Source organism: Diachasmimorpha longicaudata, chromosome 10 (assembly GCF_034640455.1).
Source record: "Diachasmimorpha longicaudata isolate KC_UGA_2023 chromosome 10, iyDiaLong2, whole genome shotgun sequence".
In the NCBI taxonomy this organism is placed as follows: domain Eukaryota; kingdom Metazoa; phylum Arthropoda; class Insecta; order Hymenoptera; family Braconidae; genus Diachasmimorpha; species Diachasmimorpha longicaudata.
This window is the reverse complement of record NC_087234.1, coordinates 6,551,006-6,565,055: the sequence shown is the minus strand read 5'-3', so window position 1 is coordinate 6,565,055 and position 14,050 is coordinate 6,551,006. Positions and strand designations below refer to the sequence as shown.

At 39.5% G+C, this 14,050-nt stretch overlaps 1 protein-coding gene across 3 annotated transcripts in view; it reads right to left on the bottom strand.

Annotated features, from left to right (window-relative positions):
- LOC135166589 (uncharacterized) overlaps positions 1–14,050 on the bottom strand; it is a 131,454-nt gene that overhangs the window by 23,908 nt on the left and 93,496 nt on the right. The window contains exons 1-13 of one of the 3 annotated variants that reach the window (XM_064128969.1): positions 11,794–13,003; positions 11,031–11,091; positions 10,811–10,919; positions 10,618–10,737; positions 10,039–10,213; positions 9,669–9,855; positions 9,440–9,528; positions 8,602–9,092; positions 7,832–8,015; positions 7,072–7,566; positions 6,354–6,880; positions 5,863–5,970; positions 5,343–5,619 (exon numbers count right to left, since the gene is read on the bottom strand). The exons of the other annotated variants lie outside the window; for them this stretch is intronic. Of the exons in view, the coding sequence (XP_063985039.1) occupies positions 5,506–5,619; positions 5,863–5,970; positions 6,354–6,880; positions 7,072–7,566; positions 7,832–8,015; positions 8,602–9,092; positions 9,440–9,528; positions 9,669–9,855; positions 10,039–10,213; positions 10,618–10,737; positions 10,811–10,919; positions 11,031–11,091; positions 11,794–11,983 (2,850 nt within the window). The 5' untranslated portion in view covers positions 11,984–13,003 and the 3' untranslated portion in view covers positions 5,343–5,505. Of the gene's footprint in view, positions 1–5,342; positions 5,620–5,862; positions 5,971–6,353; positions 6,881–7,071; positions 7,567–7,831; positions 8,016–8,601; positions 9,093–9,439; positions 9,529–9,668; positions 9,856–10,038; positions 10,214–10,617; positions 10,738–10,810; positions 10,920–11,030; positions 11,092–11,793; positions 13,004–14,050 lie in introns of those variants that run through there. 3 annotated transcript variants of the gene reach the window in all.

Genomic DNA, 14,050 nt, shown 5'->3' with positions numbered 1-14,050 from the left:
TATTTGTCTTTTAAATGTTGTTGGACGATGCTGAAGGACAATTGTCCTCCAAAGTAATTTGAAGATAAAAATCTTTTAACGCGAAAACGGTAAATAGATAGATTTTTCTTTGGGGAGGAAATTCTGAGGTGGCTAGAAGAAATTAATTGATCGGCCAGTGGATTATGAATGGATGAAAAATACCCCGATAGTCCAGTACCCGGCCCTCTCAATCTACTCCCTCCGCTCGAAACCCTCTCCAGAGCCGTTCGAAAGACCGAGTGCCGGGTTAATTGGTACGGAGTGCTATTTAATTAGCGCATCATGGTCATAAACCTTGATTATTCCTTCCTCCTCTCTGTCCCCCCTCATCGTCCCGTAACGAGGCACGTTATCTACATCTTGGTGAACACCAATGGATAAAGATCCTGTTCAACAATAAACCAAACAGACCAGAAGTCGCCTCCTTGTATTTCGACAATACTTGACGGCCATTTTGATTATCATTACAATGGGGGAGAAGAGGTATGAATGGGGGTGATTAAAAGTGGTCATCGAATTGAAAATGAAAGAATGAAAGGCGGGATGATGGATAAATAGAATGGGTGAGTGAAAAATGTGAAGGATGAAAAGGGAATGGGTCAATGTCCGAATACATGACGTTGAAACTTTTTTCCACTTTTCAAATAAATAGAGAAAAATAATTTAAAAAGATCAGAGATATTTTAATAGGCATTTGAGTGCGTCATTGCGGACTATTTTCGGACATTCCAGAAGACATTCAGTTCCGAGTGATTGTGAACAAATTAATCAAATAAAATTTGGGGAAATAGATTGAGTGAGCCCTCAGAATAGGGTAAGGCAGAGGATTTATTTAAAAATGGCTCCCACAAATGAAAAATAACCGAGTGCTCACCAGTGGATCACAAAAGGGTCGATCCTTCCTCTTCCCTTCTTTCAATTTTTTCCTCAACTCTTTTTTCCACAAACATGCCAAAATCACGTGAGCACCAAGTGAGTGGCGAGGATCGAGGACTGACTAGTCCTGGGCGTGACCACTTCCACTGGAATCACAACTCCATCGTCGATTTCCCTTGATCCTCCAGTTTTTTTTCCATCCACGAAAGAGAAATGTTGGGAGGTTGACACACCCTTGACTTTTCCTCTGTTTTTTTCGGTAATTTTTTTTTTTGTCCGGTCTTTATTCTGCTTCATGGGGTCCACAATGACCCCATCCCATAGTCTCAGGAATATGTTCTCCAACACATCAATAAATAACGAGGCAAAATGCTTTTCCGACCTTCTCTCCCGCCCCCTCCCCCCTCCCCCCTCGACCCCCTGATTCTCCCAAATTAAACTCACCCCCGTGTAAAAAAAACCCTCAAATCGACTTTTTCCAGAATGAAACCAACAATTCCAACTCCAATCTCGTGTCGTTGGACATCCCAAGCTGTAACGCCACCAAAACAAGTATAAAACTACAGAAAAAGGCCAGAGGCGTAAATTGTTAAAGGCGAAGCCTCGACTAGTTATAAATTAGAAAGAAGGCAATCTTGCTACCTCGGCTGTTTTCTCCCGCGCATTTCTCCTTCTCCCCCTCTGCCTACTTTTTTTTTTTGCTTACTCTATATAAGGGAGAAAATAAAGAGTGAGAGGAAGAGGGATACTGTGCACTATCAACCAAACCTTGGGTTCGTCTTTACAGCCTTCAACTCGGTGCGGCCTCGTACCGATATGTCCGGAGGGGGTGGGAGGGATGAGGGGGGAGGTTTAGGACTCTCAGCCATAAAAAAACGTCTAACAGCCATGGCGAGATTACCAAGAAAACGTACGTTTGCCAGGACTCGGGAGGTAGGGGGTGCAACCCCATATCTCGGCTGAAATAGCCCTCGTTTTACTCTGACTCACGGTGAGGGAGGGGGAACTGCCGGGGTGGGTTTTTTTTTTCTGAGCGAGAGGACCAATTTAGAGGGAGGGGAGGGCAGTAATTGCCGTAGAATATGTTTTCAAATATTTGTAAACTCATTTTACCCCAGCGATTTCCAAGACTTTAACTGCAAATATTGATGTGATTTTTTTTTAAACCAATAAATAGTTAAATTTTTTCTTTAAGTGGAAGAAATCGATAGATAATAGACGCCACCCCGTGACCTCGGCGACCCTTATGCTGCCTTTCATGACCTCTATTTTCGCATAATACTAAAAATATGTTTCAATATTATTTTAGTATTTTATGAGGTACTATATATACTATAAAATCCAATATAATTATATTTATTTTTATTATACAGGACATTTATGTTTGAAGTAGAAATGAGGCTAGTGACCAAAACGTCACATTTTTTTCTCCCAAAAATGGATTTGCCGGAGTTTACAACTTTCCGGATAGAGCGAGTGTGGGCCATATGTTTTTGACTGATTTATTGTTTTCTATTTTATTGTGCACAGCTTTTGATAATGTTTATATCGTCCGAGGGAGTTTCCAAATTTTTTTTTACAATAATATTAATTTTCTCACCGATTAGGAAGACAAGCCAGGCGTCTGGTATTTTTTTCCTCTCATTTTTGATTATACGGATCAGATAATGCCTCAAATCAAACAAATTCCTCGATAGAACAAGAATACAAAAACTTAAAAATTCAATTCTCCATCGGTACAAACTTATTGCAAATTTTCCCTCCAATCTCTTCACATTGTTTTCTTTTCATTTTCAAGGGAACAAAAAGAATCTAAATTAAGCGAATAAAATTTTTCCGTACAGGGAGAGAGCTTGGAAAATTCAACGGAAAACTAAAGAAGAAAATTGTAGAGAGTGTGAGACAACTTAAACAGCACCTGGCAAGTACCTCTGGGGTAAGTAGTGGCAAGTAATAATTGAGTCAGACTTGGTACAGTCCGCTTCGTAACTCGTACGACTCAGTCGGTAAGGTGGATAGCGTGGGAAACTGGAGTGAGACAGGGAGATTGGAAGGGAAGGAGGGCGGCTTGGAGTTTTACCTTGGAAATTTTGGTTGTGAGTTGAATTTGTAAGTAGTGATGCTGGTGAAAAGCCGTAGATACGTGCTTGCGTATATAACTGACTGTTTCTTGTGTTTCTGCATCCACGGTGAGTGCCAACTGGCCCTTAACTTTCGTGAGAATTGCCAACAGATGATGTGAATTAGGGATAAGGGAAATACAGAAACAAATTTTCATTCTGAAATCGAAAAAAAAAATTCCAGCGAAGGTTATACCCTCCTCCGGTGCACGAAACCCAATTGAGGTAATTCTTGTTTCCAAAATCTAGTCATAAGTCTCTTCGGCCCTTATATTTTTAAGCGAGGGCTTTTCTCGTGGGAAAAAATTGTAACGAAGATTTGTAAATAGAAATTTCCCTCGTTGTGAGATTAGTAATTTTCGGTTCCAGGCCAGCAGACTTTAATTATGAAAAATATATTTTCCCTCGTTTTACTCACTTTCTACATTTGTTTCGTGAGAAATAAGGGCTGGTGATGGATAAACCTAGGGTCGTGTGTGTTATTGCTACGTGGGAAGTAACTCCTCGTCAATAATTTAAGCCTAAGAACCTGAGTGATTTACCGAAACGTGTCTTGCGGTAGATATTTAGAATTCAGTCGATCCATCTTTACCGACCCTCCGCCGTTGTTTTTTTTTTTCTCTCGTGAACTCGAGGTTTTTGAATTTTTCATTTTTTAAGCACCCTCCTTCACCCCAAATTACTTTCATCCCCAGACATTTGTGAAAATTGCAAATTAATTATGTTCCATTGATCAACGCCTAACAAATCGACACAAATGGAAACGTACAGATCTAATTAATTTGATGACAAAGACCCCTCTCCTCTCTCCCCACACCCCACCCGACAGGCCCCTCGAAATTTAATCAATGTGGGGTAGTCAATGAGTGACGAGAGAGGATAGTACCTGGAAAACAAAAGGCCTAACTTGATAAGAACGTCAGAGTCGTGTCAGAAACTCTCGCCTTGAGACGTCTCCAGACTGCTCTTTCCGTGTTCTCCCATCCCCTTATCCAGCAGAAGGCAACTCAACTTTGTCCAACTGTCCAACTGTCCAAGAGTCCACTCCCCCCAACTACCTCACCAGCCTCCTCTCGCCCATCTCTCGAATAATATCATTCCCAACTCGGGGACAAAAAAATTAATGAGATTTTTTTTCTCGTTCTATTTTCTATTCTACTCTAGTCTCTTATTTTGCGCTTTTCGGGGGTGGTCGGGAGATTAATTTAGGTGATGGGGGAATGGGGGGTCTGTTGAAGTGTATCGAGGTCGTTGTTAAGAGGCAGGATTCATAATGCACTGATAAAGAGCGCAGGTGTCGCTCGCTTGAGGACTTTGACCATGACATTTCCCAAAATCTCTTCTAATCACTGGCAATCGAATAATTTCGGGAATTTGAGGGAAACGGAGGTCCTGGCGGCCCAAAATACTGGAGAATCTCGCACCAAAATGGTAATTGAGACAGTCTATTGTGTTGAGTACCTTTGGCCCTTATCAATTTACCGACAATCGTCCGGAATCGAATGGCTCCCGGGTTTTAACCCGAAATAAGGACCGAACATTTCTATTGATTATATTACGGGACCGCATTGAGTTTTCATTCTGAATCCCCAGCCCCAAGACAATTCTCACTCTCACCATTCCATCCTCAATTCTCAAATTTCCACCTAAATATTTAACAAAGAAAGAAATGAAAAAAAATACTCAAAATCCCAGCATTACATGTTTACTGATTCTTTTTTCTCCCAACCATCGTCATTCGTGAATGGTATAACCGGTATAAACGATCGAGTGAGAGAAAAAAGGGGGGAAAAAGAGGCAAGAAAAAGCCTTTCACGCCATCTGAATTGCAAATTTCATTTTCTTAATGGGACGACACTCTCGAGTACCCCTGGAAAACCTTCACGCGCTTCTCTCCTTCTCCCCCTATCTCTCTCTCTCTCCGGCTCTTTTTAACATGTTTTTTTTATATCCTCGCACACTCCTTTAGAAAATTCAACGGCTTTTCTACTCCCACCTTGTCCCCCTCCGCCCCTGCTCGCCTTTAGTTTGCATCGAAGAGTCGTTCTGTGATTGGTAAGAAAAGAGATGACAGAAAAAGACCGAGAAGAAGACGTTAACGAGAATTCTCTCGTTTTTCGTTTTCTCCTTTGATTCTCCGTCTGGTATATGAATTTTTAGGAGTGAATGGCGCTTTGAATTAAACAGGACACGACGTTGCGTGTCGTTCCTTACGAGGGGAGGGTCTTGATAAACTCTCAACGCAACATTCCCAAGTTATTTAAAGCATCGATCATTCGTTTGTCGATGAAAATGGGCGAAGATATTCGATTGTGGGCGATTGTGAGCAGATTTATAAAAGTGTCAGATTAAAGTTAAGAAGCTCTTGGCCATCATGCGACACCTGAAGAGGAAAATATCCTCTGTAAGTGGTAAAACGTGATTTTTATTGAGTAAATTCAGTAAATTCTAGGAAGAAAAATTACAAAAAGAATTAAATGATTATGAATTAATTGAGATCAGGAAGTCCATCGAGGGTGAAGGGCTTTGGGAGATGGCTTCCGGGGGAGTCCATGCTGCGGGTTTCGAAGGAGAGGAAGTCAGAGTCTGTGAGAACGTTTGCCTAAGGGAGAATAACCGAACAATATGGAAGACATGGATTTTTGGTGTATGTAGAAATGAATTGACACAGTTGCAGATATCTCGGAAGGCAATGGATTGAGGGTAAAAATATCACAAGAAAGTTTGTCAAGAGAGATAAATTCCCCACAAATCTTCAAACCTCTTGGATACTTTTCTACAAAATTAGCAGTTTCTGAGATGTCCACAAAGTTATCTCGAAATAGTACTGTAATTTTGCTTTTACTTGAAGCAGAAATTGGTCCGATATACTTCTGTCCACATTTCGGCCCTCATCGACTTCGGGAATGATAGGAAGGGATCGGGAGCTCGGGGGAATTGGTTTAAAGGTGCCCTTGAAAAAAGAAACTCGTTTTTAGAACTTTATAATTCAATTAATTCAGCAACTGTGTACCAATCATAACAAAACTATCGGAAATTTATAGCTCTGTGGACTTTCCAAATCCAACAGTGAAAAATATTCACAGAATATTTTCAAACGTAACAATAGAATCAAAATATGAATAAAATATACAGCAAATGAAATGCTAATGGGAACCTACAGCACAATTGTGATGAAAATTAAATTTTTCAACAACTCTGGGAGTATAAATTAAGCTTGAAAAGGATCAAAGTAATTGCCTAATTATCAAGCAAATTAAGTCCACTGAGATAGGCATATGTAAAGTCATTATCCTCTTGATCAAAATACCCATTATCTCAAAAGCCCCTAAATACCTCGGATTTGTCGTCCCTCTCTTGATTATCCTCGTACATCCTCTTTCCAAAAACTCTAATTCCACTCATCTGATAATTTCCATCGATATCACTACTGTACGGACAATATCCATTACCGATGCCCCTCAGCCCCTGTTCGTAAGGATTAAATATCTTGATGTCGTGATATTGCGATGCAGCCTCGAACTCTTGATACTTCGGCCCAAGAGCTTTAGTCTCAGCGAAACTTGGCAATGACCCAGTATCGAGCTTCGTCGAGCTGTAAGGGAGACCCAGTGACCTCATATCGGGGTTCATTGTACTCATGTGTGACTGAACGTCATTCATGACTTCGTCAAAGTCCTGCAGTCTCATTCTACCATCTTCGAGGTAGTTGTTGTCAACACCGAGGAGACCAAAATCTTCGGGTGGCAGGCGAGGGCCTTTCAAGTAGGCGTAGGTGTCTTGGAGAGGACAGGGGGGCGGGTGAGAGGTGGAGAGGTCCGGCTGATGGTGGAGGAGGCTCGACAAATCATGGGGAACTATTACTGAGGATAGTTCAAAGGCTTCATGAGATGTTGGAACATTTTTGGAAGATTTGCATTATTTAATCAAATCTTCCATTAAAAAAATGAAAATAATGGAAAACAAATTGGAGTTACTTTCATGTCGAAGAAAAAAAAATCATTATAATATTCCCATAGGCCCACAATGAAAATGAATATCCAAATCAACTCACAATCATCTTCACTGGGCAATGGCATTCCCTCGAATCCTCCTCGCTGACCCATGATGAAATCATCGATCTTGGTTTGCCCGAAGAACCCCATTGCACTCGGATCCAGTATCTCAATCGCGTCCAATGATTTCTGATTCGCTCCAACGTCCAGTACCATTATTTGATTGTCTTGATCACCAATAATGATGTCATCGGTGGTGGAACGTGTATTGGCCTGCATGACGCTTATCGCATCGGCTTCAGGGCCCTCAAGTATCGTCACATCATGGGAATTCTGTGCCATGAGATCACGTGCCTCACTGTTGCTCATTACTTCGTATCTACCGTCCTCGGTTGCACGAACAAATTGAATGCCACCCTGAGCTGCTAATTCTAGAAGTTCACTACAATCTTCCATTGACGTACTCGTACTGGAGGTGTTTGATGCTTCAGGAGTGAAGGGAGTGAGAGATTTATCAACTTCTTGCTCCATTTTTGGTACCAAGAAATTCTCCACTGATAGGGGAAAACAGGGAAAAAAGCAGAAGTGAAAATGCCACTGATTTTGCCCGAAAAAAAAATATGGAACCATTGGATGGTGAGTGATCATGAGCAAATCAATTGAATTCTGAGTGCCCCAGGGTGTATACCAATGCAATGAGCATTCAAGCTCCTGAATAAATTTTGTGCCCCTTCTGCAGTATTTTTCAATGATTTTTTATCGCATTTACCATCAATCCTGACCATCACTGATGATCCCACAATAGATGAAATATTTTACCATGATCTTCATTCGGATCAGGTGGCTCAACCGAAAAACTGAATTGTCCATCTGATTCGAGAGTCTGTGTAACAGTTGCTACAACGGATATCTTCATCTGTCCTTTTTCACCCTCGAAACTATCCCCTGGCGGACTCATCGTACCATTGACTCTCAAATCCTCGGGAGTGGCTGGAGTCAGCATCTGTCGAAGTAATCTCATTAAAACAAATTCTTATCACACTAAGATCTGTTGCTACTTTTTTTTAACACGATGAATTCGTTTTTTCGAGGCAGTTTGATTCTCTTCGCGCTATTGTGACAATTTCTGCATTTAAAAGCTCGAGAAAGTCAGCTCTAATGAAAACGACAGTGACTACATTTTTTTTGAGACAGCGGTTCGAACAAAATGAATGAAAAAAGAATTTCTGATGTCTCAGGGAGTTACCGAGAGACCTCTACTCGTATCTAATTGAATTGTAAATTTCCAGGCTTTCCACTGGCATTTGAGAAGCTAGACCCACCCTCTGTCACTCGATTTATTTTTTTTGTTTCAACAGAACCCTTTTCAACATGTTTTAAAATTAAGTTTTGATGTAAAACGGTTGGATATAATTCTGTAAATATCTTGTATACCATTATATATACTGGGGAAGTCTGTCAACAATTTTTTTTTCAAAAATTGAATTTCCATTAGACATTTTTTAACGTTTTTTCATCCGGCCACTCCTACCTCAGATATCAATAAATACAAACCACATTTTTGCGGATTTTCTGTCCCTAATTCTTACATGTTTGTCGTCCCCTGCATCTGTAACCTTGACAAGCACTGGAATTCCCCTGATGGGTTTAAAAAGTGCAAATGGCACCTGATTTTTCATGACAGCTGTTGCCATAGCTTTGGTGACGATTTTATCAACATAAAATGTCTCAATTTTCTGTATATCACGATTCTCCTTATCCTCGATATCCATTGAATCTTCACTCGATAATTCAATGATTCTGAGATTTTTTTTATCTCTACACTTCTCGTTTCCATTCTGTGACACCGAAGAATTGCGATATTTGATTCCATGCTTAGATTCCTCGTGTGAACGCAGGGAAAATCTACGTGGAAACTCTTTTCCACAGATACCACACGAGTACTGCATTCTCTCTGTGTGAGCATGTGCCTTTACTTTGTGACACACGAGATTGGACATTTGATTGAAGCCTTTTCCACAGGTTTCACACTTGTATGGACGCTCGTTGGTGTGGGTAAATACGTGGTTGCGGAGATTCCCTAGATTTTTTTTGGGGGGAGAAGGGAAAGGACGGGGATTTAGTGGAGGATTTGATTTTCCTTCATTTGGGAATTTTCAAAACACGATTACACAAATATTTCGTCAACTATTGACTTTAGGAGGAAATGGCCCTAATCATTTTTTCAAGCGAATGAAATTTTCGGCAAAAATGTATTGTGACTTTTTCTTGTGAATTATTTTATTGAAGAGTGCTTGCAATGCGAAAAATGCGCGATAGAATTTTCCTCTTGACTCAATCCTCAAGAAAATAATTTCATAAATAGAGAAAAACAATTTCAAGTGGAATTTTTTTCTTAATTACAGAATAAAAATAAAATTCTAGTACCTTTTTGGTGAAATCCCTTTCCACAGACAGGACACTTGTGTGGTTTATTCTCAGAGTGAGTTTTCCGGTGTGAGATCAAAGTTGAAACCCTAAAAAGGGGAGAAAAGCTTAAAAAAAAGCAAAATAACAAGACGAGAAAAAAAGAGATTGTTTCTGGACCAATGGGACTGAGCTTTTTTTTCTGCACTCATTCACTCCATTCACTCATAATTGTTGAAAATACTGAAACCTGTTGAAAGTTTTTTTGCAGTATTCACAAACGTAGGGCCTGGCATCACTGTGAATGGCTTTGTGTTGACTGAGGGTTGAAAGTTGTCGGAATGCTTTGCCACAGGCGTCACACTTGAAATTTCTCTCGTCAGTGTGGGTTGGCAAGTGCCTCATCAGGGTGTATTGGTGTCTGAATTCCTTGGAACCTGTTAAATTATTTTATTTTTTATGAACTAACAAGACTCAAAATTTGCAAATTAATTCTGATGCTATTGCCTCGGATGAAGGCATTTTGTCAAAAGAATTTGAGCCAGTGATTGAATTTTCATAGAAGTAACAATTTATTATTGTCTCTATTATTGAGTAAAAAATATTATACTAATACTCACAAATTCCACATTCCCATATTTTAATAGTCTTCCCTTCTCTCTTGAGATACTTGACGAAATGAAGCCTCGACCTGGGATCGTCTTTGTCTATGATTTGAGGAATTCCAGTTGAATTTTCTCCATTTGTCTGGGAATATGGGGTTTCACTCAAGGACTTCAGTTTCTTCTCGTCTACCTATTGTGTTTTGACATGAAGCAAATGAGGATGTTAACCAGAATGGAGTGGCTCATAAAACCACGGAAATTTTCTACAAAACCCAAGAGACGATTCTCTCTGTTCCTTCATTTCTTTTCTTTAATCTTAGATTGAAAATGCTTCTGCAATTAGTGGATCTAAAGCGAAATGTCAGATAAATTCCTCTCCACCTGACGTGGTCCAGGAATAATTACCAAATTGAGTGAAATATTTTCAATCATTGTAAATCATCAATGAACTATCAGGAAGTAACAATCGTTGAAATATTTCCACAACAATCGATTGTAGCAGAAAATGTCATTGAACAGTTTATTTTGCAAGTCTCTCGTTGGGTTCATTCAATAAAGAATTTTTCCTCCTGTTATTAAATTTTTTTTCATTACCTTATTCTGCTTCTTATTGGTCTGGCAATCAATCGAGTCCTTGGCAAACATCTTAGTAGTACTTTCATCGCCCTCAGCCACTTCTCCATTGACACCAACCTCCGGAATGCCAATGGCACCCTTTCAATATAATTCACCAATTAATTTTATAATAGGAATTAACGATTTGGGTAAATGAAAATGAATTAATTACGTTGATGAGGAGGTGATCATTATCAGGGAGCAGAGTGCCTGGCACCAGGGACAATTCACACTTTCCATCTTGTGATTCAGAGTCCTCTTTAACGTAAACTTCGTAAATGCTGGATGATTAAAAGTTGTTGAAAATATATAATATTTTATATGCCATAAAAATTTCTGGCTAATATCTACAACTTATTCTCAATCTTAGAAAATTGTGGACTGATAATTACCTGATAACCTCATCAGGGATCGTGCGATTCACCTCTTGTCCATCTTCAAACTCATCATCCCCTGAAAAGTCCAAGGAACCTCAAAAAAATTCCACCACCAAAAGTAGTTTCATCAACACTTGTTGGTGTATCACGAGCCCCTCGGCAACTTCAAAGGGCTCAGGATAACCTAATAGTAATCTTGAAGTGCATAATCCAAGGATCCAATGAAAAACTTTTTTATTACTCTCCACTTTCTTTTTATTCTCAACCCCCACCCCCCTAAAATCTCCATTTCGCTTTACGTTAAAGTCTTGAGACTCTTCCAAACTTCATCAACGCATTGTCTAGTTATTTTTACAAGTCTCGTGTCCAATAATTTTTGCCTTTTAAAAATATGGAAGTGAGTCCCAACAAATGCGAGGGATTCCGCATTTTTTTCGTACGATAAAAAAAAATTTAATTGATCCACGACTGTCTCATATTTCATTTCAACACCAAGAGTTTCATTTCGAAAACAAAAAAGATGTTTTCATGTTCATTTATTATGAAATGAAATAAACAAATCAACGAGGATTACCCAGCCCTCGTATTTTTCACCCATTTAGAAATTAAATAATAGAAAGACGTCGTTCATTTTGTCAGAGCAATGAACCAACCGACATTTTGTACTGACAGTTTTTCTTTCCACAATTTTTTTTTCTTATCAAGTGAGATGTGATGATTTCTCATCACGGGGGGAAATGAGTCAAGAGGTAATTATGAGAGGAATTGTGCAACTTACAAGTGTAGCTCTGTGGCGGATTAATTTGGGACATTTCCTTGGGATTAATTCGGGTTAGCGGGACGTTGGTGAATGGGGAATCTAGATGGACTTCATTGGGTTGCGACGACAACGCCACTAGTTGCGGTGGTGGAATGCCGAAGCGAGAGAAAGGGGGGGAATAATTAATTATTTTCGCGAGAGCATTCATTAAAAAAAACTATTACTTATCGTAAGATCGGTAAAAATTGAATGGCAACAATGTCGCTGGTAGTTTTTCTTAATTATCTCATTGAAAAAATTTTAACAGAACATTTTTCAAACTTCTCTCGAGAATTAAATTCCCCCAAAAATGTATTAATTATTAATAAAAAAAAATACTATCATCAAATTTTTTTTCATAAAGTGAATGCCTCGAATAACCCAGGAAAAAAACCTGGGAGACCAGAAAAACAGTGGAAAAAAGTGAAAATGAAAAGGGAATAAGCGAGTGTGTCCCCCCTCCCATTATTTTTTGTTCCTTCACCACTGAAACCTCGACTTTCGCCTTCTTATTTTGTCACAGGACCCAGCAAAAAAGACCGGAAACGGGAAGGGGAGAAATGAAGAAAAAATCATAAAGACGAAGGGTAAAAAAATAGGTGGGGTAGGGGGTGGAGAGAGGGGTAGATAGAGCCAACCTTTCATAACCTCGATCATCGTAGTTTGAAGATTTGCCGGGGCAAAACTCTCGACAGTATGAGAGTGGAGAGCCTGAGAATGGGAGGAAATGAAAGAGCTACCAGCTAGAACAAACATTCACCCCTTTTCATACTTGTATTCTCCCCCTCGTTTCACCCTCTTCATTCCTGTTCTTCTATCTGCCACCTTCCCTCTCATTCTGTGTTCTATCTCATGGCCATTTCCACGTTTTCACACCGGTGATCTTTAGGAATGAGTTGAATCATAAGCCTTTTTTTCTGACGAATTTATTCGGGGATTTAACTCCCTTTGATTACGTGAATGTGGGGTGGTTTTGCTCACAACCACTCACAATCGAATATCATGATAAAATTTGATATTAAATACTTGATCACTAGCGAAAAAATACTCCTCTCAAGATACAGTACTTCAAACAAGGGGTAGTTAGCCCTTAACCACCCCTGACACCTCCTGCGATCCGAAATAAAAAAATATTTCGACTTTTCTCTAACCTAAAAAGGGCTAACAATGGAAACATAAAAGAAGGGGGTTAAATTGAGTCGTTGGGGTTCAGTGGACAAGGGAAAGGTAATTTTTGCCACACGTTAGGTAACATTGTCCATTTTTTTCCCCTCCCTTCTTCTCACCCACCCTTTTGATTCACCTTTGGTAGTCCCTCAGTGGCAGTACGTGACTGGAAAAGTCTCGAGGCGTTATTGATTATGAGCAATCGGAAAAACGACTACAACTGTACGGACAGGGTGGTAAAATCGGTGGACAGGGTGAAGGTAGAAGGGGTTAAAGGGAACCTGGTGTACATGACCTCCGGTCCGCCGATAAAAATGACGATCATAGGTAGGTTATTGAAGGTTTGCCCTCGTTTATACGACGTATGGTCCGATCCGAGGAATGATGACCTTGATTTGTGCTTGTCCAGCAAACGATTTTTATGACATTCCATGAATTTTTATTAAATTTTATACTGACAATCAGCCTCACTTGTGAGTTGTCTTATAACTAAATAGCGAGATAATTAGTCAGTAATTATCTGGTAATCCCAATACAAGAAAGATCGTTTCGAGGTGAGATAATTCGCTGGGATTTATTTATTAACCAACGTTAGTTGAGGCTAAAAAAATTTGTGTAAAATTAACCGGAAAAAAATCATTTAACAAGCAAAAGTGATGGTAATCTACAAGGCCACACGAAATGAATATCGTAAACTTGTGCGGATGTGCACCAGTGGATATTCATTTTCACTGCTTGACAATGACAATCTCAAATATTTATAAATGTCGACAGTGGTATGAAATTCTGTGGGACAGTGCAATGTCGAAGTTTATAACCACAGGTGAATGAATATTATGGCCTGTGTGTACATCACGATTGTCCAACTATATCAATCACATCAGAAACCAGTCTGTGAGTGATACCACAACGGGTAGTACGTGCATCCGTTGAATTATGACCGAGGGAGAATGAATTCAAGTGGATAGATGATATCTATATTCGTATGAATAGCTTTTCAATTTTTGTACATAAAAATTGATGAAATTAATTAAAAGCCTGATAAATATTTGCTACGAGAACATCAATA